Here is a 25,226-nt window from a genome sequence, read left to right as displayed (position 1 = left end):
TAAGGATCAGCATGGGATCTTGTATTTGTACATTTTGTGCTGATGGAAATGTTATAACTGCAATGTTTGAAGAAAAATCAAGTTTACACAAATTTAAGATGAAGGGAAATAGTACCATATAGTACAAAAGCTCTATCATTGTGAAGTAATAATGCTTCAAATGGCTCAAAGAAATGAATAAATATGAATTTTAAGAAAGTGTTAAATGTTTGTCAAAGAATATTCTCAACACTTTGAATTTTGATATTCATGGCCAAGACTTGACTGAAATAGACAACCCTGTCCAGTCTTTAAGCAAAGTTTAACTGGTTCTATATTATTGATCTTTACGCACTCCACTGAACCAGAGTAAGATGAAGTGAAAGTTTTTGTTAAAATATTCATCAAATGGCAGGGGACAAACAAAAAAAACAAGAAAAATATTGAACAGGTAACATTAATCAAGTCAACAAAGCATGTTATTTTTTATTTTTGGAAAACTATGAGACCACAATATGATTTAAAGACGAAATAAAATTGTAGCCCACATGTATACTGGTATGTCAGGTCACTAAAATCCTGCAAATGTTGCAGAATATTTGACTTCAAACTGCCCTACCTCCAATGATATAATAGACTTGGCCAACTTCAAAGAAGGATATAATGGAAGGAATAAGGTGAAGGAAAAACAATTCTGTTCAATGGTAACATACATGTAGTTTCAAACTTGGGTAGGTAGGTCAGTAATTTTTTCAATCATTTTTTTTGTTTCTTTTTCAGAGTTCCTTTGCTAAGTGCCTTTTCTACTGAATTTTTTCCTCATATTAACAGCTGTTACATCTGTCTCGTACATGTTACTACAGTAGTAACATGTACTAGACAGATTTTAATATTAAGTTTTTTTATATGTTTTGTTTTCTTATAAAGAACATTTAGCATAAATTAGGTTTATGTATTCATGTGTGTCTGACAGATTAATACCTGGATAGTCAACAAGTCCATGATTTTTATTGACATTGATTGGATGTCTCACAATAGCTTCCTTGCCATCACTTCTGTGTAATGACTTGGGGAAATAGAAGAAGTTAAACTGAAATTAAACACGTAAATATGAAAAAAAATATGAATTCAATTTATTTGGACTCTTTCAATTTGGAGTATGTGATTGACAGCTGAATTTGTTTGTGATTTCAGCAACAAATAATTCAAATATTTTACATATATGAATCAAAAGCCCAGATATAACCAGCATTCTGCCTTTCCATTGTACGTAAGATATCATGTTATTTTTACATAACTTGTTATTTTTAGGCCCCTAACATTCAAACGTGCAATCTGTAGAATTCTCCAAACACAGGGTATTATGTGCAGAATTCCATTTGTGAAAATGATACTGTTTTGTAACCCTCCCACAGTCTATTGACAAAGATGCTATTAATAATTCAATTGAGGTTTATATCGACAGTTGTATTGAATACTATTATGTGCCAGTACCATGCTTGTCTCAGCATGAGTTTGTTGTTGATTTCAATACATCCAGTCAGAGACGAACACAGCCAGTCAAAGCATACTGCCTGCATATTCATCATTAAAACTGAGTTTTCTATGTAAGACTTTATATCAAAAGATTCTCCATTTCCTATCCTCCTCCCCCACCTAACCCTGCCCCTCCTATCTTTCTTTTGTGGCAATCAGAGATTCAATGCTGTTGTGTTGTTGCAGCTCTTGACAAATGAAACAACAACCTTCTGTGCATGTGCGATGTTTCTGTGAAGGCCAACTTCAGAATAAAATGACAAGCATTATTATTGAACACAAGGTGACAGGGGGAAAAAGCGAGCTTTGGAATTACATACACCAACATATACACACATACACCAGCACTGAAAAAAATGTATACTTCCATGCTCACAACACAAATACTTTGTTTTTATGACAATTTTTTACATTTCAAACATACATTGTATTTTGAAACAGAGTTAAAAGTCATGAGTTTTTCTTATCAAGACTATAAAGCATTCAAACATACCAGTTGGACAGGTAATGTTTTCTTAAAGTTAGCTTTTTTAACAAAAGGCATGAGGATGAATGTAGGTGTAGTAATCATACGAAATGAGTTTTGTTTCTTGTAAGCTTGATGAAGTTGAATTCTCCTCGACAATATTGGAGTATTTAACCTCTTACCATATTCCCACCATATTTCATGTACAAATGTGTCTGACAGACAAGCAAAGCCCTGGCAGGCTGTGAGGGATCTGTATTAAGTGACATCATTGTACAGGGAGATCTTCCAACAAAGAAAACCACAGATTATGTATGGATAAAATGCATTGCAAAAGTTTGTCGACAGCCAAACTACAGAAAAAGCAGTAATTGGTTTTGCTAAGGAAAGTTAAAGAGAGTTAGTCAAAGTACTCGTCAAAAATACACGTTTTTGATTCAAACCAGACCCTAACAATTGCATGTGCTAGACAAGTAGGTTGTAGGAGACACATGTGCCAGACAATGCCCTTCAACAACATCTCTTCAATTCCACTCTATCTTTGACTTGAACTTTTCATCGAGGAATAACAAAAAAAAAGCTACAGTGGCAGATGGGAATGGTAAACACTTCATGATGAGTAAAAGTGACTTGTTCATGATAATCACCACGCATGCAAAACACAAATTTGGCACTTCCCGCTGCAAGGCAATGAGACTAGACTTCTTTGTCTGGCTGATCAGTGGATGACGCTCAGGCAACCAATACTTTTGCTGGATCTGACTGGCAGGGCTGATCCAACAGTCAATCTCCATTACACAACAATAAGCCGTCAGGTTTTGCCCAGCTCTGGGAATAGAGCTCTGCCTCGGCAGAGAAAACTCTTCGTCAGCCAGCTCAATCATGGATGTGTCATTAGTAACAAGCTTTTTGACCGTGTCACAGGCATTGTCGCAAGTTACAATAGCGTCTACATGAAGCACCAGCTCAGCAACAAAGGCAACCTTTCAGAGTTGCCAACTTCGGAAAGCCCTGAAGCTGTCAATCAAATCTTATCAGTGCATTATCACACGTCATATCAAAGCTGACGTTTGAAAAACAGGTTCTTCACTAAGCAATGATGATGCACTTTTTCAAAAGACCTACAGAAATGCAATTCCCATCGACCTATTTTTATCAGAAAATAAAGGAAATTTTGTTCAGCCTGGCACCTACTTCAATCACTAACTGACGCTGCAGATGAGCAAAAGGTGAAAAAACATGTCTTTTGATTTGTTCTGTTTTGCAAAAGGTGAACAGTAATTCAGACTTCACTTTCCGCTCCACGGCACAAATATTAAAATAGGAAAGTGTGAAAATTGCTGTTAGGAGAGACTGAATGCATTCAATGACTAGAGTACCTGCTTTATGCTTTCAGCTTTTAAAAGGCAGATTGAGATGCAGCATTTTTCATTTCATTGGAGTAAATTCACAACAGACACACACATGAACAACACATGCAAAAAACCCTTGATCACTTTAACAACCCAACGGAGGAATAGTCCATAGAGATTGTGTCTTTTAAGCTGGTTTAACTCGTATCAAACAAAAAATAAATGTTTATCCTTGAATAATATTAATTTTGGAAGCACTACGCCGTTGCGGCTTCATCTAAAGGAGAATGGATGAAATAAATGCCCTCAGCTGGAAAAAAATGTAAGTTACGCCTACAAACATATGACATTTAACTAATTAATGCTGATCTGGGTGGAACATTTTATGTAGCTCACCATAATTGGTCAATATTTGCTGTAACAGCCAATTGGAGAAGATTTAACAGGCAACTGGGCAAATCAGCAGTTGTTAAAGTGGTACCATTCCTTCAAGGTCATTTGCTTTCCATACACATAAACAAATTCATGTTCCAGATATCAATTCATGTTGTTTCCAATAGTGTACAAAAACACATTATACAAATTCTGTTGTACAACCACTGCCCTCATTGTGGCCATATGTCCCTAGTATATTTGTGACAGTTTATGATGTCAATGTCAATATCAATCCTTTTTATTAAATTTAATCCTGTTGAAAGTCTTCTCTGCCCAGGACACTTCAAGAAACATCAAAAACGTGAGTTCCACATCAAAAACAATCTGAAGTGAAATTTTCACATTCATAAATGACAATTCAGATTACTGATGGGCATTGAACAATGACATGTCAAATTACATGAAGCATTTTGTGAAATGCTTGTAGTGTGCAAGATCTTCAAATATTGGACATATATCATACTTACTTTTTTAACTAAATGTTTGATGAAATAATTGTTTTCCTTACTAAGGAAAAGAGGATGAAAGTGGATTATAGTTGCAAAAAAAGCAGAAAAATCCTATGGAATACGTGCAAAATGCAAGAATATCATACCAGTTTTAAATAGTTGATATATGCAAAAGGGGCCGCCAAATTGCTTGGACCAATAACAACAACCTATCAATAATATAAATTGATGTCACCAAGCACTTTGTAAAACATAACTCTAACTATAATAATTTCTCATTTATCACAACTCAAATAGCTATGACTAGTTTTACAAAGTTTTTCTGTTCTGAGAAATCCATCCTCACAACATGATATACAATATTATCCGGTACTGGTATCTTATGTTCAGACTTTTGTTCACTTAGAACAACTTGTGCAATGATGTGTGCATTGTAAGTATTGATCTTTTGTGATATCAAAATGTGTTGTCAAAAAAATTTGAAAAGTATATTAAATCTGCCTGACACATCTTTACTGAAAATCTTGAAGTTACAAATGAGACTCTGAATGCCACATGTACAAGACATGGTTGGTAAACTATACATTGTCTTATTGCTGCATCTTGACAAAATGCTAAAAAGTTTCGGCTGTTACCTCAATTAAAAATAAAGCACAGGAAACTTCAAAATATACACATAATAACATCTAATTCAAACTGAGTGGAATTTCAAAAAAAAATACTAGGTGCTATGAATTCTTTTTAATTGTGAAATCTGCTTGATCAAGACATTATAACAAACTGTCATAAACAATGCATTGTATTTACACGACAAATCATGTTACCACAACATAGTTTAGGGTACAGAAAAAGAAAATGTTTGTCTTTTCTTAGACAAACAAAATAAAAGTATTTTCATAAGTTACTATTATGGCTCCTTCAATCCAAATGCTTTGAAGGACAGAAAATTCATTCAAGGCTATGACACCTTTACATCAGGATAGGAATGATATACGCAACAAATCAACCATTCAAACTGAGTTAACAGTACAAAGGTCACGGTATAAAATTCCATGGGCAATTGAACATCTGGAATTCTAGGAGTACACACTGTGACAAATACTTCTGTGACTGGAATTTCGTCTGTTTTAGTTGATATCATTAAATGCCCATTTGAACACCAATGTTTGTGCAAACTCTTTTGGGTTTTTTTTTTGAGAAAGTTACACTTTCAGATGTAGAGCCTTCTAAAGTCTACATGTATGTTCTGAAGAATGAAATCTGAGGGACAGTGGTTAGATCTGTGAAGAATGAACAGTATGTTTCAGAGTGATGTGTGCGGTAGACCAAGGAGAGCCCCTATGAACACTTTCATGCAAAACAGTTTTATTTCTGTAAACTCCTAAACTACAGTTTCAATAATATTCCTGTTATGTATAAAGGTAAAAACATCAAGCAATGACTGTTAGCATTCAATATGAATAGATTTATCAATATGCTACTATGAACACAAACGTGAGATTTTCATATCACAGATATGTAAATCTGTTTGTATACTTACACGCTATTAAAATGTTTGTGTTGAAAAGGTCTCTACAATGTAGAACAATAAACACACAGAAAATTAAGGAAAGAAAAATGAAGGCAAAATGACTCAAAAACTGCTAGAAAGTCATCAATGTACATGTAAGTATGCAGAAAATACATACTAGCCTCTCCTGATTTATGTACCACAGACACCTCAATGACGAATTAACAGCTAAAGATAGAAAGAAATGTTGCAAGATGCGAAACAGTAAAAATACCCTGCATGGTCTGGTAAAGTAGACCGGTGTGAATGAATAGCAGACCAACACGAGACTTAGCTGCTTGTTGTAGCAAAATAGAGAGGTCTTGTCTGAAAGAGACAGGGAAAATGCATTTAAACATTTTCAGACTGTTCTGTGGGGTTAATAGATGCAGTATGAGGTGTCAATAAAGCCTGGTGCAGTGTCGTAGCTGCCTGACAAATGGAAAATCTCAGTAGGGAGAGAAAACATGATGCAATTACCATGACAATGGTATTCTCAATTTGCTGATAATTGGGTCTTGCTTTTACTTCACGTTCACCTATTCAACAGTGTATTTCTGCTGTCACTTCCACAAATGATGGAGATTTCTCTTTCTCCGCTTAAAACATCATTAATTTCAGCTCACAGCTAGGGCACCTTCATCCTGGCATACATTTCCCGTCTAAAAAATCGCAGCATATCCCCATTAGGAAATCTCCCTCCTCTTCAAAGCCAAACCACAATTTTTTCTTTATTTTATTTCTTTTGCAAGGAGCTGTGGGTTAAGTAGCAAACCATGTTGCGATGGAGACAGCTATGTGGGAGTCTGTAAACTTGGTGCAGTGATCGGTAAAATGGAATCTGACGAGCAAAATGGCCTGTATGATTGGGTATTTGCCGAGATCTGAAATTGAAATCCACTCTGCCAAGACTCAACTGTTATGCCTACTGAATTTGAAGTGGCTGCCTATCAGTAGATGGGCAGTTGGGCAGCCCTCTACAGTTGGTAAAATGACGTTGATATGTTTTGGGAAGGCTTATTCCAAACTGCTCACTCACATCATTGTGGTAAGTTCTCACATTAATGAGGAATTTATACAGTGCTGATACCAAAAAAGTGCCATCAAAAGTTTTAATTCAATATTGCCTTTCTATTCTTGCAATGAGGCACTTCAGGGTGTGTTGTCACATGTTTAAAAACTCTCATGTTGACAGGTATATATTGACGCATGTACTCAGTATTACCGGTACACAAAATTGTCCTTTAATGACGACAGCCATATCTCTTGCAGACCACATGACAATATTTGGTAAAAAGAATCAGTTATCTTTGAGATATTGCTCGGGGGGGGGGGGGGGGGGGGGGGGGGGGGGGGGATGTAACAGGCAACAAATAAACATTTATTATACAAACTCTGAATTTGTGAACAATTTCAACAAACCAGAAACTGTGACATGATAAAGTACCAATACACTTTAAAGCTTTTGTTTCAACAGCAGTTGAAAATTTTCAAAAATAATACTCACTATAACAATTAAGAGGAAACAGTTGAAAAGGAGATAACTTTGTTTTAATCCAACCAGTTACATGATATCCATTGTAAGAACATCACTTTCCCAGTTTGGAATTATTTGTTGAACATCTGATAAATCAATTTTGATATCGCTTAATACGGCCACTCATGTTGAAAGAGTCTAGCCAAAATTTACACAGCTATTGTTTACAAGTTAGCTGGTTCCATATTCATGCATGACTACACACTTTAAAACACCGCGTACATTCTAATACAGATTACTGTTTGTTCTTTCTTTATATATGAAATGTCAATTAATTAAGAAATTAATTAATTAATGGCTGAAATTGTCAATGTTTATGAGAATTGACTGAGTTCCCCTGCGAATAAGTTGACATGCCCCCTCGTGGGCTTCTTATTGATAACTGCCGAAATTGTAATTGAAAATTTAATTTGTGCGAGTGGAACATTTCTCTAATGGCACACAAGTAATTTGCCGACAAATTCACAGTGTTGCATGCTTATTTTCATAAATAGTGTCAAGTACTGAGCAGTCCAACAGCACATTGACAGAAGATGCCAATTCACTGGTCTTCTCTGCTTTCCATTTCTGATATTTTTACAATCAAAACTTTCTCAATTTCATGAGGAAAAGATCAATGCTGCACTTGTTTCCAACTAAATACACACCTGTAAATAGTGTGGTTAAATTATACTGGCTGCAATGATATCTTGTTCTCAAAATCCTGGAAAAACCTGAATAGAGTACCTCCAATAGTAAAATGACAGTACCCAAAGAAAGCATGTGATCTACGGAATGTCACTAACACTGATGTCAGACTAACCCTTCATGGTTTGAGTCTGACTTTGAGATGGAGGTTTGACTTGAAACATCGACATCTAACGCTACTGTTATTTATTTTTCAAAATTGCTGGAAAATGAACCTATAACCAGCATATGAATGAAGCAACAGAAAGTTTCCAAAGGCTGGGTCCATCAGATGTGGAAGTTGAGGTTTTCTATTTTATCCCATACTGAAATTTGGATGCTGTTCCAAAGATGTGAAAAGGAAAGGAAGTTGATATGGCAATGTTTAGAAAGTCTAGTAGACATTGATCATGCTGTGCTAGGCAATCCAGAACAACTATTTTTGTTGAGATTCAAAAGTTTTCCTTGAACAGAAGAAAATGAATACATACCCACTGAGATAGCTTTTCAACATGCTGATCTGTTATCGATCAATCATCGTAGCTGTGAGACTAAAGTTACGCCAGTCAATAGAAATTCAGCCAATTTCAAACATCTGAGAAACTGTCAGTCAGCCAAATGCTTGGAATATTGCATAAGATCATCAAGAGTTATAAGCAGGACTATTTTTGAGAAAAAAATTGGATTAAAAGTTCAGTGACTTTCACCAGGATGTGAAAAACAGAAAAAAGTTGCCCATTCTTGACTCAGATGTTAGCCTGGGAAGAGTAGCTAGATTTTAAACTTGGCCAGCCTTTGAAAACACATAGAGACAATTCAATGACAGACCTGTCACGCGTAATTTTGTAAGTTTGAAGATACATCTGGAAAAAGGTCTTTGAAATTTGTAAGGCTAAGGTACTTATTCATCTCACCAAAACTAACTTCTTGAAGAAACTTACGCAACATGAGGTCATCTTTATCAAGTCAGCACCGGGCATTCATAAGAAGGTTGAAAACATCTCTTGAGTGAGATAAAGGCAAATCCACTTTGCCCTGATATTACCAAGCCTTTCTTAAGTAGATTTTGAAGAAAAGCGCTTTTCTGCACTGTCCTAATCTCGTGTTATCAGCCTTCTGTCCAGGTGGATGTACTTAAGTCACGAGAGTGAAAAGCATCTGGGAAAGACTGTGCATGTTTTGCTGAGAGAGGGAAAAAGTATGCCGAGTTAAATCTACCGTATATTCCCCTGACGTTTCTAACTCTTTGGAAGTGCGACATCGTAAAAGCACCATTTTGGCTTGTATTCTGCCAAAATTAAAATGTTCTTAATGTATTAATTACACTTCAAGTAACTCCTGGTTGTTCATTTTAAAACATTTCAAGGAATTGGTATTGTTGGCTCACTGAATGATAATTATCAACATTTCTCCTGAGAGGACAAAGTTGATAGTACTCTGTCCATTACAGCATGTACAATTTTAGAATCAGTGTAGCCGCCGATGCTTAGTTGAGCTTGCCATTAGCAATGCTGAGCCAATCTCACTCAAACTTTGGAAAACTTTCATTGTACCAGTTCATCAAAGGACCAGTGTATGAGACTTTGATGGTTTTTTTTAACACTTTCATTTTGAATGTCAACTACAGTTTCTTGTTCTACTCTCCAAAGCATGTTGAGATACATGGTATTCAGCTTGTCAACTCGGCCTGTACATGTGTAGACTGAGTGTTATTGTTGACACGTGAATTCTGATCCGGACTAGAATTCAAATGTAAACAACAACAGTGCGTTTATGTCATATAGACTCTGTGTTGACAAGCTGAATAGTCGATGTTTCAGCATAAGAAACTGCGGTTGATATTAAAAAACACAAATAGTGAAAAAATCATCAAAATTACAGCAATTGACCCTTGAACTCTCAGCAAGGGTACAAATATGCAAATGGGGCAAAAACTTGAAAAGTTTTTTCCGAAAGGTATGAAACAAATCACTGTGATGTCATATTCATTTTAATATGATTTCACTACTTTTTTAATGCACTGATGAAATCTCTTCATCACAGAGATTCAGTATTTTGTCCTGGAAAACAGGTACATTTTATTCTTCTTCTCCCTACAGTGTGTTCAAATACAAAGAACTAGCTTTGTTAACAATGTATCATGTACATTGTGTGGTGTCATTGTTGACAAATGAATTCTAGTATGGACTAAACTTCACCAATCAACAACAACATTGGGCATTACATGCATCTAGGTTGAGCTGACAAGTCAAATGTTGGGTATCTCGATATGATTTGGAATTAGGATAACTGCACTGTACCAACAGAGTAATACCACTGGGAAAATTATAGTTTATCAGGCTTGAACTTATCTCTGTTCATATCAGACTCTGGAGAATCTAAAACAATTCTGTCCTGATTCTGTCAGGTACATTTTGTGAGGGCAATGACCTGACACTCCTGGACAGAGCTGAATAATTTACACAATCCTCATTTACACACTTTAAGACTTCAGACTTGGAAACTCATTCAGTGATGTCGCAAACCATTGGCAGGCAAATCAACTCAGTATTTAGTAATCTAAAGGACCACAGCGGACATCAATACAGTGGTTTTTCAAACCAGTGTGGTGGTTCTCCAGGCTTTCTTGGCAATGCATTTGAAGTAGTCACCAATCTTTAAGATGTATACAGATAGAAATGACAAAATATTGGCCAAAAATACAAGAGATTCAAGAATCTGACCGCTGGATTTGCTATTTTTTTAATGAAAACCTGCAAACTTTTGAGTAACAGTAGTACACAATCTAGCTGTTCAGCTTTCAGCAAAAATTGTATTGACTCTTTCAAAAGGCAAACATGAGATTATCATTGTATATATAACTACATTGAGTTCAAGTTCCATCTATTTGCTGTTGAAATCTGTTATATTATTGACTTGGAAAGTCCTCTGTTTGGTACGTAATATAAATAAAACATGATATACCATTTCATCAAATCAAAACACAGTTTTAAATTAACTAAATTCTAAGAGACAATAAATTGCAAAAGCAACACCGCAATATTAAAGTGTAACTTTTTCCCAACAATCTCCATTTGTGTTTGCCTCCAATATCAATGAGTACATGTAAATGAGCTCCTTCGATAAAACAAGTAAATGCCGTGATTGTTGATAGTTCAATCGCCACAGTCTTCATCCATAAAACTATTGTACGGGAATTTCAATGACCATAACTGAGCTTGTCCACAGTCAATAGACATGGTAGACAACAACTGAATTTTTTCTCAAAGGGTAGATTACATAATTATATTGCATGTATAGGTTTGCTATATCAAATATTATTTTACCTACGAGCTAAAACTATCAAACAAGGCAGTTACCGAATGTTTGCATTTTAAAAACCTCACATTATTCAAATTTTAGTGCATCTACACAACAATCTTCATTTTGTTTCTCTCCTGTGACAAAACAGCTCTCCCTTCCTCATATCTAAGCAATGCACACTGCCTCCACTGCTGGATATCCAAAGTATTCCAAAGAATGTCGCTTGTGACTCAAGTATCACACGTGTGCACTTAAAGTTTAATAGCAAGTTTCTACTCTTAGCACTACGCTGGCTTTACTTTAGTGGTAAAAGTTTTTGCATACAAACAATTAACATTAGGGCATAATTTCACCTCTTAAGGTATTTCACACTTCAAAAATAAAAGACAAACTTTTGCTCAAACTTTTGCTCAAACTTTTCTTAGGCAAACTTTCAACCATTCTCTTTCAAAATCAATTGTGCAAATTTTGGTACCATAGAAACAAATTATCCTATATATATTTGAAATCTAAAATGGCTGTCATCCTTGTGTCATCTCCATTGAGAAAAATAAGTTGCTGTTAATAGTGACAACAGACCAATCAGATATAACCTTCCAAACACGCTGCACATCAGCAGAGTTAGTACTTTGTTATGGCATTCCAGAGATTTACTTTGTCATATCTGTATGGCCTGTTGCTGACTACTTACATTAAACTTACTACAACTCTCTGAGAACAAGTTTGTCACTGTTCAGACATCATACTGTACTCTGTTTCAACTCACCTTGCCTGTGTAGACATAGCGTAAGACATTTCTGAATAGAACTGCGTTTATCTGAGGTAGTTTGATGACTGTGACCGTGTCGTGTGTCCCACTCTGGTCCATCAGGTCATTCTGCAGATATCGGTACCTTCTGCTTCGTCTTGAAAGAATCAGTTTGTGTGCGTACACTGGAATCTGATGGTATTTTATAAGAACAAGAAAGGATAATTGAGATGAATTATATCGGTCAGAATTCTACATGAAGTTTCAACTTGTAATCATAATCCCACAGGACACACAGATAAATAAATGATGCCATATGATCCGTGCTGATTAAATATCTCTGTAAGGATGGAATGATTAATCAAATCCTGTTTCAATGTCGATATCAAAAACATATCATTCAAAACCTAAACTGCTGAAATTTTCAAATGCTTCTCAGAATAACAAACTTGACAATGAATGATACATGCTTTATATCAGCTTTCAATAAAGAGATTACCATCCCTGGACAAAAGGAAATGTATACATATTTTATGAACTGATAGAACTTGAAGTGAAAGCCATCACTACCAGCTATCTCAGTTTATGTCTGCACACTGTCATACTCTGTTGTAAAAATACTGTAAAACACTAAAGAATAGGATACAACAGCCTTAACAGTACATGAACATTCTGTGAGTATATGTTTGAAAATATTGTTATCAGTTAGAACACTGAAAGATATATTCACACCCACTCAAAAGAGTATTACTTTTATGTCTAAATTTTCAACATATCTCTTTGTTAAGAGTTCACTTTTAAAGGATCTGATTGTTTTAAATCTCTGTATGACATAGTTTGTTGTTGTTATTGCCATATTTGAGCAAATTCTCCAAATAACAAACTGACTACTGTATAATCAGTTTTATTACACATAAGTCAAACTATACCACCAAACAAAATAGTTTCAATCCAATATGAGACAATAGACCATAATAATATCTCCTGCAAAAACCAATTACGTATCAATACATCAGTGAGGCATTTGAATCTTCTGATTGGACAAGTTGTAATCACTAACAAGTTTCATTTCTGTTTGAAAAAATTAACTTAGGATTTACGAAATTGAAAATACCGTTATTCACAAAATGAATGTCTACATATTTACACCAAACAACCAATTTACATCATTTGAATTCCAGTAGCTGTAACCTTTGTCTTTTTGAAGTATTTTTTGACTCTAAAATCATGTCACAATCTAAAATGTTCAATTTGTCGACACATAGTTTGTACATATGTGTAATGTTGACCTTTGCATCTCTTAGTCTGAACTTGAACTTATTTGTCACATGAATGTAAAAAGCTTATGCGATTGTTCATGCTACTGATATGGAACATAAAAATCCTTTCAGCTGTATCTTTTTGCATTTTGCTTACCAAATAAATGACCATCCAACTTTAGAAAGATGTTTGTGATTACTGTTATTAGGCCATATTGTCTTTGAAAATGTAAAAAATAGCGTCAATGACACTGTAGCTCCCATCCTGGACTATTTAGTGTTTGTTCTCTGGTCAGATATTTGAACATGTGTGAAAGGGATAAAGTGCATGAAGTGAAAATACTTAAATGAAATGTACTGGAGACAGTGAAATATGTTTAATGTAATTATTCAGAATATAAATGGAAAAAATACAGAATTAGATATATCGAATACTGTGATACAACCATTAACTCAACAAGTCATTTACAATGACATAGTCCCCACTTGTAATAGGAGTATTAGTCTTGATGGGGCAGGAAAATGTGGTCATTAAGAAGTATCACTGGAGTGTATATGTTGAGATCTATGGGCACATAGGTCTATGTCGTTGTTCCCAATTTGAAACACATGAGGCATGTCTAAGTTATGGTTCTAAATCGGGAAAAAAGATCAGACCTCTAGCAGTATTGGCCGGCCAAGAAAGACATATGCGCATTATAAATGAGGTACAAGATGTGACATCTTAAGGTCTAATATCCTATCAAAATTGGAGGGTATAGAACTTGTGGTTACTGAAATGTGCATACATATGTATAATCAAGGTAAAAGGTTATCGAGTCACGTGACATTAAAAAAAATTGTATTGCTAATTAATCCCTATATGCCGAAAATCAGACCTCTAGCTCTATTTACTTGCCCAGAATTAGATGTGTGCATAATTAATGAGGTAAAGCGTGTGTTGTCATAAGGTCTCCCATCCTACTAAATACAAAGGACATAGCACTTGTGGTTACTTATTTATTGACATAAACATATATTTTAGGTAAAAGGTCATCGAGGTCACATGACATTTGGTCAAAAAATTTCTCTCCTATAGTTATCCCTATATACCAAAAATCAGACATCCAGCTCTATTGGCTAGCTCAGAATGAGATATGCGCATAATTATTGAGGTACAGTATGTGGCGTCATAAGGTGTCCAATCATACCAAACATGAAGGTGTAGCACTTGTGGTTACCGAGTTATGGAAAAATATGTATATTTGAGGTCAAAGGTCACCGAGGTCACGTGACATTTTGTCAAAAAAATTGTTTTGCTAAGTTATCCCTATATACCAAAAATCAGACCTCTAGCTCTATTGGCTCACTCAAAATTAGATATGTGCATAATTAATGAGGTACAATATGTGGCGTCATAAGGTGTCCCATCATACCATACATGAAGGCTGTAGCACTTGTGGTTACTGAGTTATGGACAAATATGTATATTTGAGGTCAAAGGTCACCGAGGTCACGTGACATTTTGTCAAAAAAAGTGTATTGCTAAGTTATCCCTATATACCAAAAATCAGACCTCTAGCTCTATTGGCTCGCTCAAAATTAGATATGCGCATAATTAATGAGATACAATATGTGGCGTCATAAGGTGTCCCATCATACCATACATGAAGGCTGTAGCACTTGTGGTTACTGAGTTATGGACAAATATGTATATTTGAGGTCAAAGGTCACCGAGGTCACGTGACATTTTGTCAAAAAAATTGTTTTGCTAAGTTATCCCTATATACCAAAAATCAGACCTCTAGCTCTATTGGCTCGCTCAAAATTAGATATGTGCATAATTAATGAGGTACAATATGTGGCGTCATAAGCTGTCCCATCATACCATATATGAAGGGTGGTAGCACTTGTGGTTACTGAGTTATGGACAAATATGTATATTTGAGATCAAAGGTCATCAAGGTCACATGACATTTTGTCAAAATATCCGAGATATCTGCGTGAACGGATGGACTCACGGATGGACGAACAGACGGACATGTCTAATCTATAAGCTCACTGGACTTCATCCGTGGGGACTAAAAATTGTGTCACTGCATCCTTTTTGCAATATGAATACGATGAGAAACTAAATTTTTATTTTTCGTGGCCTTATACATGGGAGTCTATGGAGATCTGCATTATACATGGGAGTCTATGGACGTGTAAACTAAAAATATGCAAATTTCACCACGATTTGCCCAAATTTGGGAAAGGTCACTCCTATGCACTTCCATACCAAGTTTCAAATCAATCGGACTTGTGGTTTCAGAGTAGGAGATTTTTTGACCAAAAATGGGAGAAAATTACAAAAAAATTCATGAAAAATAGCAAGTCCAAGATACTGACCCAAGATGTGCACAATCATTTTATGTCAGCCCAAAGTACTTACATGCTAATTTTTCATGTAATCTGTTCAGTGGTTATTGAGTTTTTTCAATTTTGACTGTTTTTACATTTTTTCACTTAATTTGCATATTTTTGGCAATGACAACTTCATTTGAACAAAATCTCATCTACAGCCCATCATCCATGTACACACCAAATATCAAGATGAAATGTACAGCGGTTTTGGAGTTTTTGATGTTGACATACAGACATACAGACATACAGACATACATACATACAGACATTTCCCTAGCCTATAAGAATAGCTTCCATTGCCATATATACATATGGCTATGGGAGCTAAAAATTGTTGGTGGATTCAGTTGGTTGTCCACAGCTTTTGTGTACTGGCTTGCAGTAGCTATATACAACTTGGAAGTTGAAAATCATTTACCTTGTTAAAATCTACGTTGTATGGTTATTGTCAAATTTGGAAAAAATATTCTGTGGTTACACTTTGATAAAAGCATTCTTATATTATGGGTAGTTGCTTTTAATATCAAACCAAGTTATCCCAAATAATTGCAAAAGATATAGCTAAGTTAAAGGGGAAGTTCATCAAGGATGATTTTTACATATGTGCTAGCTGTGTGGTCACTTACCCCGGAAAAGCTATTTTCGCCATTTATAACCTGCATGATTTTTTACAAAACACGATAGAAATAGTACAGGAAGTTGCCAATGTAATTTGAATCATGGGAAAAAGCTCCAAGCTTGGAGCTTGCATCATGTGATATGGAAGGGACCCATGGATATGGCATTGTCCACTCAGCCATGCTCAAACCAGGCTGTGCGTATTTACATAACTTTTGTTTATACTGAGTATCCTTGCATAAACAATGAATCATTTATAATAAACTGTCTACTGTCAGATTTTGTGTTGCTGTTTACTCCCATGTTTACTACTGTGTTACTTTGAGTGGACCTGTATTATCTACTCTTGCAAAACAAATTTTAATTTGTCACTGAATCCTGTTTTTCCAAAGGGCTACAGTGAAATCTTGTTTCACACAAACTGACAGCATGATGATCTTGCACTTTAGAGTACTTTCCAAAAGTTCCATTTGATTGTATCTGTCATCCATTGAACACCCATTGGTGTGATCTACATATCAATTTCAAAATTTATCATTTTTTAAAGATATCATAATAACATGCACACACAACAGTTATTTTGAACTCGACTAACAAAATTATCTGAGATGACTTGGGTATAGAGATGTCCATAACCAACTCATAACCTTCCTAATACAAGTGTAAATATTTAATCCATGGACTCTCTGAATGTTAGGAGCAGCTTATTACATCCCAACAACCGTTCCTATATTCAGGAGCAGATTTTTTTTTTCCTGGTTGTCTTTATCTTCAGAACAAGGTTTCCTTTGATACATGGTGCTTGGAAGCAAATAGTGCAAGTCAAGCAGAAGTACTTTGGGAAATATTCACCCAGAAATTCATGACAGACAGGTACATGTAGCTTAGAGCCAGGGGGTACATATACACAGTGTAGCTCACTGCCATAGGAAGTGGTGAAGTGTAGTGTAATATCCTGCATTAAAACACACGGTTTCTGGCTTTTTAGCAGAGATTGCGTTGATCAAGGGAGAGAGATGCACTTCGCATCACTTTATCCTGGAGCCAAAACAAATTTCTACCTCATTCACAAATTTGTTTAGAAGTTGCATACGCCATGCAACGCCGGCAGTTATTGATTAGGTACCACTCAACATGGAAAGGATTTGTGCCTTTTTGAGTTTTATACCCTAAAGCTGAAGAAGACGGGCTGGATGACTTCGTGCTGTATCCGTCTTGCAAACACAGACATCATCTTCTATCACAGAACAAATCAATTCACCTCATGTAGTAAGTGCCTCAAATTTGCAATTTGTCTACTTTCTTACTTTTTTGAAAAACTTGGTGGAAAGTCAGTGAATCGACATAAAAATATCAGTTTTGGAAACTGATTATGTAGTATAATTAAAACTTGCACACAGTGAAACCTGTTCAGTTCTTTAGAAGGACATCTCTCTGTAACTGTACATTTTTAAAGTTGACAATTGAAGTTGAAAAGAATTTTTCAATCTATGAAGGACAGATATCATTGCACTGAATGCCTTTAATTGACAGGTTTCATTGAATACACAAAATGTTCTTTCATATTAAACACCTTTGTCTGTCTCTATGATGGTTATTCATTCAACATTTATACAACTCTAAACTCAGGTAAATGTTGAAGTATATTCTCAATCATCTCTATTGCAATGCCACCTACCCACTCCATGAAAACAAGCACTCATGTCTACTACCATAGTTATGTTGGATACAAAGAAAAATATTAAGAAACAGAAATCTAGTGAATATTTCTTTCTGCCCTTCAGGGTGAATTTCACTTGGTTTGTCAGACAAGGACTCTTAAAAACCAAGCATAGGTACTGAACACCTTAAAGGTAAACCCTAATTCAATTTGTTGAAATGCCTCTTGACCTCTATGGTGACCCCGCGCATGTAATTTTTACATTTTGAAACAATTAGATTCAGTGTGTAGATGCCACAATGCAGAGTCATAGCCCAGATCTGCTCCAAGGCAAAAGAGAAATTTGCTAAGTAACTGTGATCTAATGGTGAGACTCCAGAGCAGATGACGGCGATGGTAAGCAGAGTTTTGCTTTTTAAAATGCACAGCCTGCAGTCATCTCTCAGAATAAGTTTAGTTTCCTAATAGTATTAGCAGAACAGCGTAAAGTAAGTATACACACATTTTATACATGTACTGACATGGACATATGAAATAATTCTATTTATTCTGGCAGTGTACAACTCTACTTTCAGATTGTATTTTGATTTAACCTTCTCTGACAGTTCCTTGGCAGGCAGGCTTGATAGCTCATTTTTCTGTAATTTGTGGGTTTTTTGTAAAATTCTGGCTGATGACAGAAACTGCCAAGAAATGTGCATCAGTAGGTATGGTCAAAGTAACTGTCATTGCTAAGTTTGACAGAAAGTAAAACTTTACTAGCTTCTTTTTGAAGTTAAAAAAAGATGAAAACGTCTAACTATTTTGACATTTACCATTCATATACATAATATTTGTTGATATTTGCTTAAACCACACATTTGAATCTCTTGTTATTTTCACACCATAACATAAGGTATGTTAAAATACCCAGTATTCAAATGATGAACACTGCCTTGTCATCCTAAACAATTATATATTAATTTCTGGCCAAACCTCTTCCCGGCCAGGCCTGTCACATCCCCATCTGCCAAGTCAGTAAAAACTGGTATTGAGCCAAAACCTACAGGTATTTAACCCACTTGGCATGCATGTCATAGCGGCTCAAATCAGTAGTAATCACATTTACAATATCTATTTTCAGGGGCCTTAACATGTTCAAGTTTTTGTGAAAGTGCACCATATGGGACATGCAGTGGTTTACTGGTTTTAACCAACTTGACCTGATAGTGACGTACATCCATGAACTTGGTAGGATAAGGGTTAAAAATTCCATTACTTATTAGTGCAATTGTCAGTGCTGGCTTTCTGTTACATCCTGAGGCTGTGCTGACAAATACTCTGCAATCAATATTCTTTAGGGAGCAGACCAAAAAACTGTACGGTTGGACATTTTGTCAAGCAGTTTTAACTGTGATGTCCTCCTTAGGTGACTGGGTGAAGTACTATATGAGTTTGATCAAGAATTTACTGATTTAAACATTGGTAAAACAAATATAATGAAAAGCCAGTATTGTGAGAAGTTACTAATACTCCCCTGTCAAAACAATCCAAGTGTAATTGACAAAGTATTGTTGAACATTTTGTTTCATCTACCTTAGCCAATCAGGATAGCTGTTACAGAGCATCATGGACCACAGATTAATGATTCCATGACTCACTGTAACGGACTTCAAAAGTAGACTCTGACTCAGTGGGAAAAATTGCACATAATTGGCAACACTTGACATAAATGGTTCTCTTATTGTTATTTTGAGATATTTGAATTTAAAGAGGTACAGAGAGTACATGATGGCAATGGACGTGAGAACTCCAACTTGAATCGACACTGACCGGGATAGGAAATTGCAAAACCAACACGTCATGACTAATGCAGGTTTAGAAATTGATGGAGCATTTTATTAAAGGAGTTGACAGGTAGTAATTACTATCGTGATGAACTTGACTGCCTTTTACACTCAAAGTCCATAGTTTTTGATTCTATGAAACCCATGTACTGAATCTTTTCCTCAATGATATTATTACATCGAATCTTGTCACTTGTCTTTTTATGAAAAAATAAGTTGTATCAAAAAATTTCTCACAATGTTTATATTCTATGTACTGGTATATGATACTTACCAAAATATGTCAACATGCCAATATGTACATAATGCAAAATTGATAATTTGGGCAACATAAATCATTGGCTTTTGACAATATAAAGGTAAATTGATTTCAGGCCTAAATTCTCTTTGACTAGCTCACGTAATTGATGTTTAGGCAATAAACAACCCAAGAGATGGGTACACCACAAGATTTTGACCAGTTCACAATGTAATTGTAAATAAGTCATAGCAGATGATGCAAATATGGAGTAAACTGGTCAAAACCAAATATTATATTATACCAGTATACAGACAGCGCAAATACCGCCATCTGATTGGTCGAGACACAAAGAGAACCGTGGTATATTCGCGATATACCACGGCTGGCATACACGCGAGCTCTCGGATTGAGCAAAAATCCGTTTTTGATATTCCAGGCCAGAATTTCAATAAATCACACCCAGCGACAGTATACCACTCGATTTTGACCAGTTCACTTCATATATGCACTCGCTATCGCTCATGCATATATGTCGTGAACTGGTCAAAATCTCATGGTATACCATCGCTGGGTGTGCTTTATTGCTTGTATAAGTATATCCATTGCTGAGGTGGGTTATTGCCATTATATCACAATAGTAAATAGATATTCTGGCATGCAATAGTGTAAATGTTTTTTTCTCTAGCTGTACTTGTGTGTGTTCCAACTGTGCTCTATTGTGAATATTACACTGTTATTGTCAAATCTAAACCATCTGATTGCTCCGTTTTCACCTTCAATATACTGGTATACCGGTAATAGAGTTGTACATGTTTCATTGGTCATTGGACTACCAGCATACAACATGTTCACAAATTTGGCTGGTCGTCATCTTTCAACAACAAAGAACAACTACATATACCAATAAATTATCAAAATTGAAAACTACAATCCTTTGAAGACATCATATATGTACACACCACCAGAACATCACTAATGCTAGACAGGAAATCTACACAACATGTTTGGTATCCTAACTTTAATGGAGTGTTCAAAAGATGTGAAACATAAAATTTATTGTTTTTGTGTTTGTATAGTGTAGTTAATTCAGTCACATTGTAGTTGTCACAAATCTACCACAATGCATCCACTATCAAAAGTAGACGTAGATATGTTCACATAATTCAAGAGACACACTTGAGGCCTTAACAACAAAGTTTTGGCAATAAACCAGTGTTTGTAATACAAACTTGTAATACAATTTTACTACAAGTCACACAGATATTTATCATGCCTTGTGACTCTCAAGTCATTCCTTAGTTCTATACAATTGTGAATGAGTGTGCACACATGCTGAATGGTTCTGTTTTCATTGAAATACACGGTAAGTCACAGCTGATGTTATGGATGTAAGTGTGGACAGGACTGGTGGCAGAGAACATGCGTATATGGAATGACATTCTGGATACAGGTAGAGGACATGAGTATGTAATCAGTGAGTTATCATAGGGAAGATAGGTATGAATAGAAATATTTATTTTGTTATTTGCCAATAGAAGTAAGATGGCTTGTTGTGCATACAGACTTAAACTGAGACTGAAAAAGAGAAACAGAATAGAGTTGCTTTCAATGGAATGGTAACTGTGAAAAAATCTTAGATCTGTCCCTCATTGAAATACCATTTTCAAACAGAATCACCTGCAATAAATAGCTAATTTTATACTAAATTTTACACCAGAAACGTGAGCATTTCCTCAACCGTGGTTTAAATCTACAACTGCACTTCCTGTATTGTCACTGTGTATACCAGTAATGAGTGACTTACACAATGCATACATTGAGGACACAGATTTACACAGTGAATGAACAAAATTTTCAACGCGACCGGAAGAACCTCAAGGATCAATCATTTAGCCTTGCTAAAGAATGAATCAAGACACACTCATCAGTGGAAATAATAGAGAATATGTACACACACTTTCTTAACATTTAAAACACCCTTTCTTCAATTTCCCAGATGACATCGCTGAAAAATACATGTATCGGATTTTCATTAAACAAGTTGGCCAAAATGAATCGAGAGAGAATATGTTATTTTCCTTGGATAACGCCAGAATTAATCAACTTTCCGAGCAGATAACAAAGTCATTACACAGGTAATTGCAATATTAACCCTAACCATTAACACCCAAATAGGATGAGTTAATAAAAAATCCTCAGTAATCAAATCTAACTCCACAGAGTTTAGCCCGTCTCTAACCCGTGCTAATGGAAAATTCATTTCCCTTTATAGAGTGGCTCGAATCCCAGTAATTGCTTTCTTCGACCTCTGCAAAATTGAATATGAGTTGTCTATCCTTTTTTCACCATTTGTATCTTTTTTAGTAACTGGGAATAAAAGGTCATTTTTCCCTCGATTACAAAATCATATTCCGTTTGATTACAATTCACTGTGAAGACACGCGGTCCATAAAAGTTCTCGGAGATGTTGGTTGACTTTTGTGACTTTTATGTCAAACTGAGATGTATGACTATGACGGTGGATTATTCTGAACAGCACGATGTACCTAGCATACACAAGGATGATCTCATCGAACAAACTCACCTTCAATATTAATAATTTTTGTCTCCTTTACTTACATCATCTAACAGCTTCTATCACATCTAAATGAGCCCCTATTCAGAGAAAAAATACTGATGTTCTATTTCTGTTAATAATTCCAATAGACAATAATGTCAACAAGTCATCGTTGATGACACAGTCCCCACTTGTTAATCGGTACTTTGATTACAGGTCCTCAAAGAGGATAGAGTCCTCTTCATTAGGTCTGTGATAAAAATACTTTTGAATGAATTCGCTTGATATATGTCTGAGTTATGGTTCAGGACATGAAAAAATCGTAACAAAATGGTCGCACAGTGGCCATATTGGATCGCATCACATAACAAATTGATGTGCATAGCTATGACATTGGTCGATGTCCTTGTACCAACTTTGAATAAAATTGGTCAAAACATGCGGATATGCCTGAGAAATGGCTCTGTACATGAAAAAATCGTAATAAAATGGCCGCCTGGCGGCCATATTGGATCGTATCACAAAACAGATTGACGTGCATATGTATGACATAGGTCAATGTCCTTGTACCAACTTTGAATAAAATCGGTTGAGATATGCCTGAGTTATGGCTCTGTACATGAAAAATCGTAATAAAATGGCCGCACAGCGGCCATATTGGATCGTATCACAAAACAAATTGCCGTGCACAGCTATGACATTTGTCAATAAGCTTGTACCAACTTTGAATAAAATCGGTTGAAACGTGCCTGAGTTATGGCTCTGTACATGAAAAAATCGTAATAAAATGGCCACCTGGCAGCCATATTGAATCGTATCACAAAACAAATTGATGTGCATATCTATGACATTGGTCAATGTCCTTGTACCAACTCTGAATAAAATCGGTCAAAACATGCCTGAGTAATGGCTCTGTACATGAAAAAAATCGTAATAAAATGGCCGCCTGGCGGCCATATTGGATCGTATCACAAAACAATACAAATGATGTGCATATCTATGACATTGGTCAATGTCCTTGTACAACTTAACTCTGAATAAAATCCGTCGAGAACATGCCTGAGTAATGGCTCTGTACATGAAAAAATCGTAATAAAATGGCCGCCTGGCGGCCATATTGGATCGTATCACAAAACAAATTGACGTGCATCTGTATGCCATATGAAGTAATCCTTCTATCAAGTTTGAATGAAATCGCTCCAGGCATCTCAGAGATATCTGCGTGAACGGACGCACGCACGCACGCACGCACGCACGCACGCACGCACGCACGCACGCACGCACGCACGCACGCACGGACATGACCAAACCTATAAGTCCCCCCGGACGGTTGTCCGTGGGGACTAAAAATGCATTGATTTACTTTTGGCTTATTCTACTTGGATAAAATTTTAATTTGTTAAGGATTACTTTTCTAATCTGATAATATAACCCAATCACTTTCTAGCATAGTTTTATCAATCATATTGAAAGCAGTTCTTTGGAGTCTGTTAGTACAAGGCTTCATTCAATTTCACTGTTTGATTTTTGCAAAACCTGATATTGATCAGGTAAGTCAAAATTCAGAAATGCTAAAAATTAAATTGAAATTAAGTTTCATTGAAGTCTCAGTTTCCTAACTTCAACAAAAAGGAGAATGAAAATGAGTAATTTTTTGTGGTAGAATTCTGGCGAGAAGGTGCTTACACTGTACACACAGTAGATTTGATGTTATTTAAAGTGAAGAGCTCTTTGATTCACTGTTTACTGGATGGCTGCAATTCAAGGGTATTTACTTCATCTCAGAAATCATGACTTGTCAGATTTAATTGAGACCCACGAGATCAATTATCAAATAATTCCAAGGCGGGATAACTTGTCCCTGGAAAAGCAACAGTCATTAATTTATAAATGTGGCCATTTTGCGCATCAGAAGAGATGACCTAACTATCTCCGGTCACAGCTAATCTGAGTTAATTCCAATCAAATGTCTGTGTTTTTCATTACACTTACAGTGCTGACAATATTCCATTAGATGTACTAATAGACTTCACAGACACTAATACCACGCGATGCATTGTGGGAGTCTGACATGGCTGGACAGTGGATTTTAAAAAAATTTCTTGAACAGCACCTTACGTCTGTCTAGATTTTTGTTGACTCGTTGATTTGATTTTGCATTTTGATCTTTTTTGTATGTGTTGCACTTTTATTTCTGAATTAAAGTGATATTACCTGTTCCTACATGTACTTTACTAATCTCATGGAGTCAAACTACCATTGGACAAATTTCTTGTGTATTTGTGATTGTATATGTAAAAATGTTTGGTTGAGTGAATGTGATACAGGAAGTTATCCTAGAATCTCAGAATGGCTGGCTGGATTTCACTCAGCCCTGCTGTGTAGATTCCACTCTGGTGTGTTTGTCATGAACTGATATTAATTTTGGCTTATAACCAAAGTCAAATGGTTTTGCATGAAATAAGGAAAGAGATATGACACACTGTTTCAAATGACAAATTTTCTATTCATGAACTTGAACCAAGCCTTCTCCTGTGTTCTTCATTTCTGATAGCTCATTCCATCATGGAATTTATTTAGTTCATATCCTGATTACAGGTTCTTAGATTCCACAAAGCAAGTCCATGGAAAGGTAGAGTTATTTACCCTTTCATGCCCAG

The 25,226-nt window shown here is 35.7% G+C and overlaps 1 protein-coding gene across 3 annotated transcripts in view; it reads right to left on the bottom strand.

The window, feature by feature from the left end:
- The window catches only part of LOC139144198 (BTB/POZ domain-containing protein 9-like), a 101,966-nt gene that overhangs the window by 47,350 nt on the left and 29,390 nt on the right, over window positions 1-25,226 (bottom strand). For all 3 annotated transcript variants that reach the window (XM_070714849.1, XM_070714851.1, XM_070714848.1), the window contains one exon: window positions 12,039-12,212. In XM_070714849.1, coding sequence (XP_070570950.1) covers window positions 12,039-12,212 — 174 coding nt within the window. The remainder of the gene's footprint in view (window positions 1-12,038; window positions 12,213-25,226) is intronic.

This window comes from Ptychodera flava, chromosome 11 (genome assembly GCF_041260155.1).
Source record: "Ptychodera flava strain L36383 chromosome 11, AS_Pfla_20210202, whole genome shotgun sequence".
Classification (NCBI taxonomy): Eukaryota; Metazoa; Hemichordata; class Enteropneusta; family Ptychoderidae; genus Ptychodera; species Ptychodera flava.
Note: the sequence above shows the minus strand (reverse complement) of the source record. Positions and strands in the feature narration are given on the sequence as shown.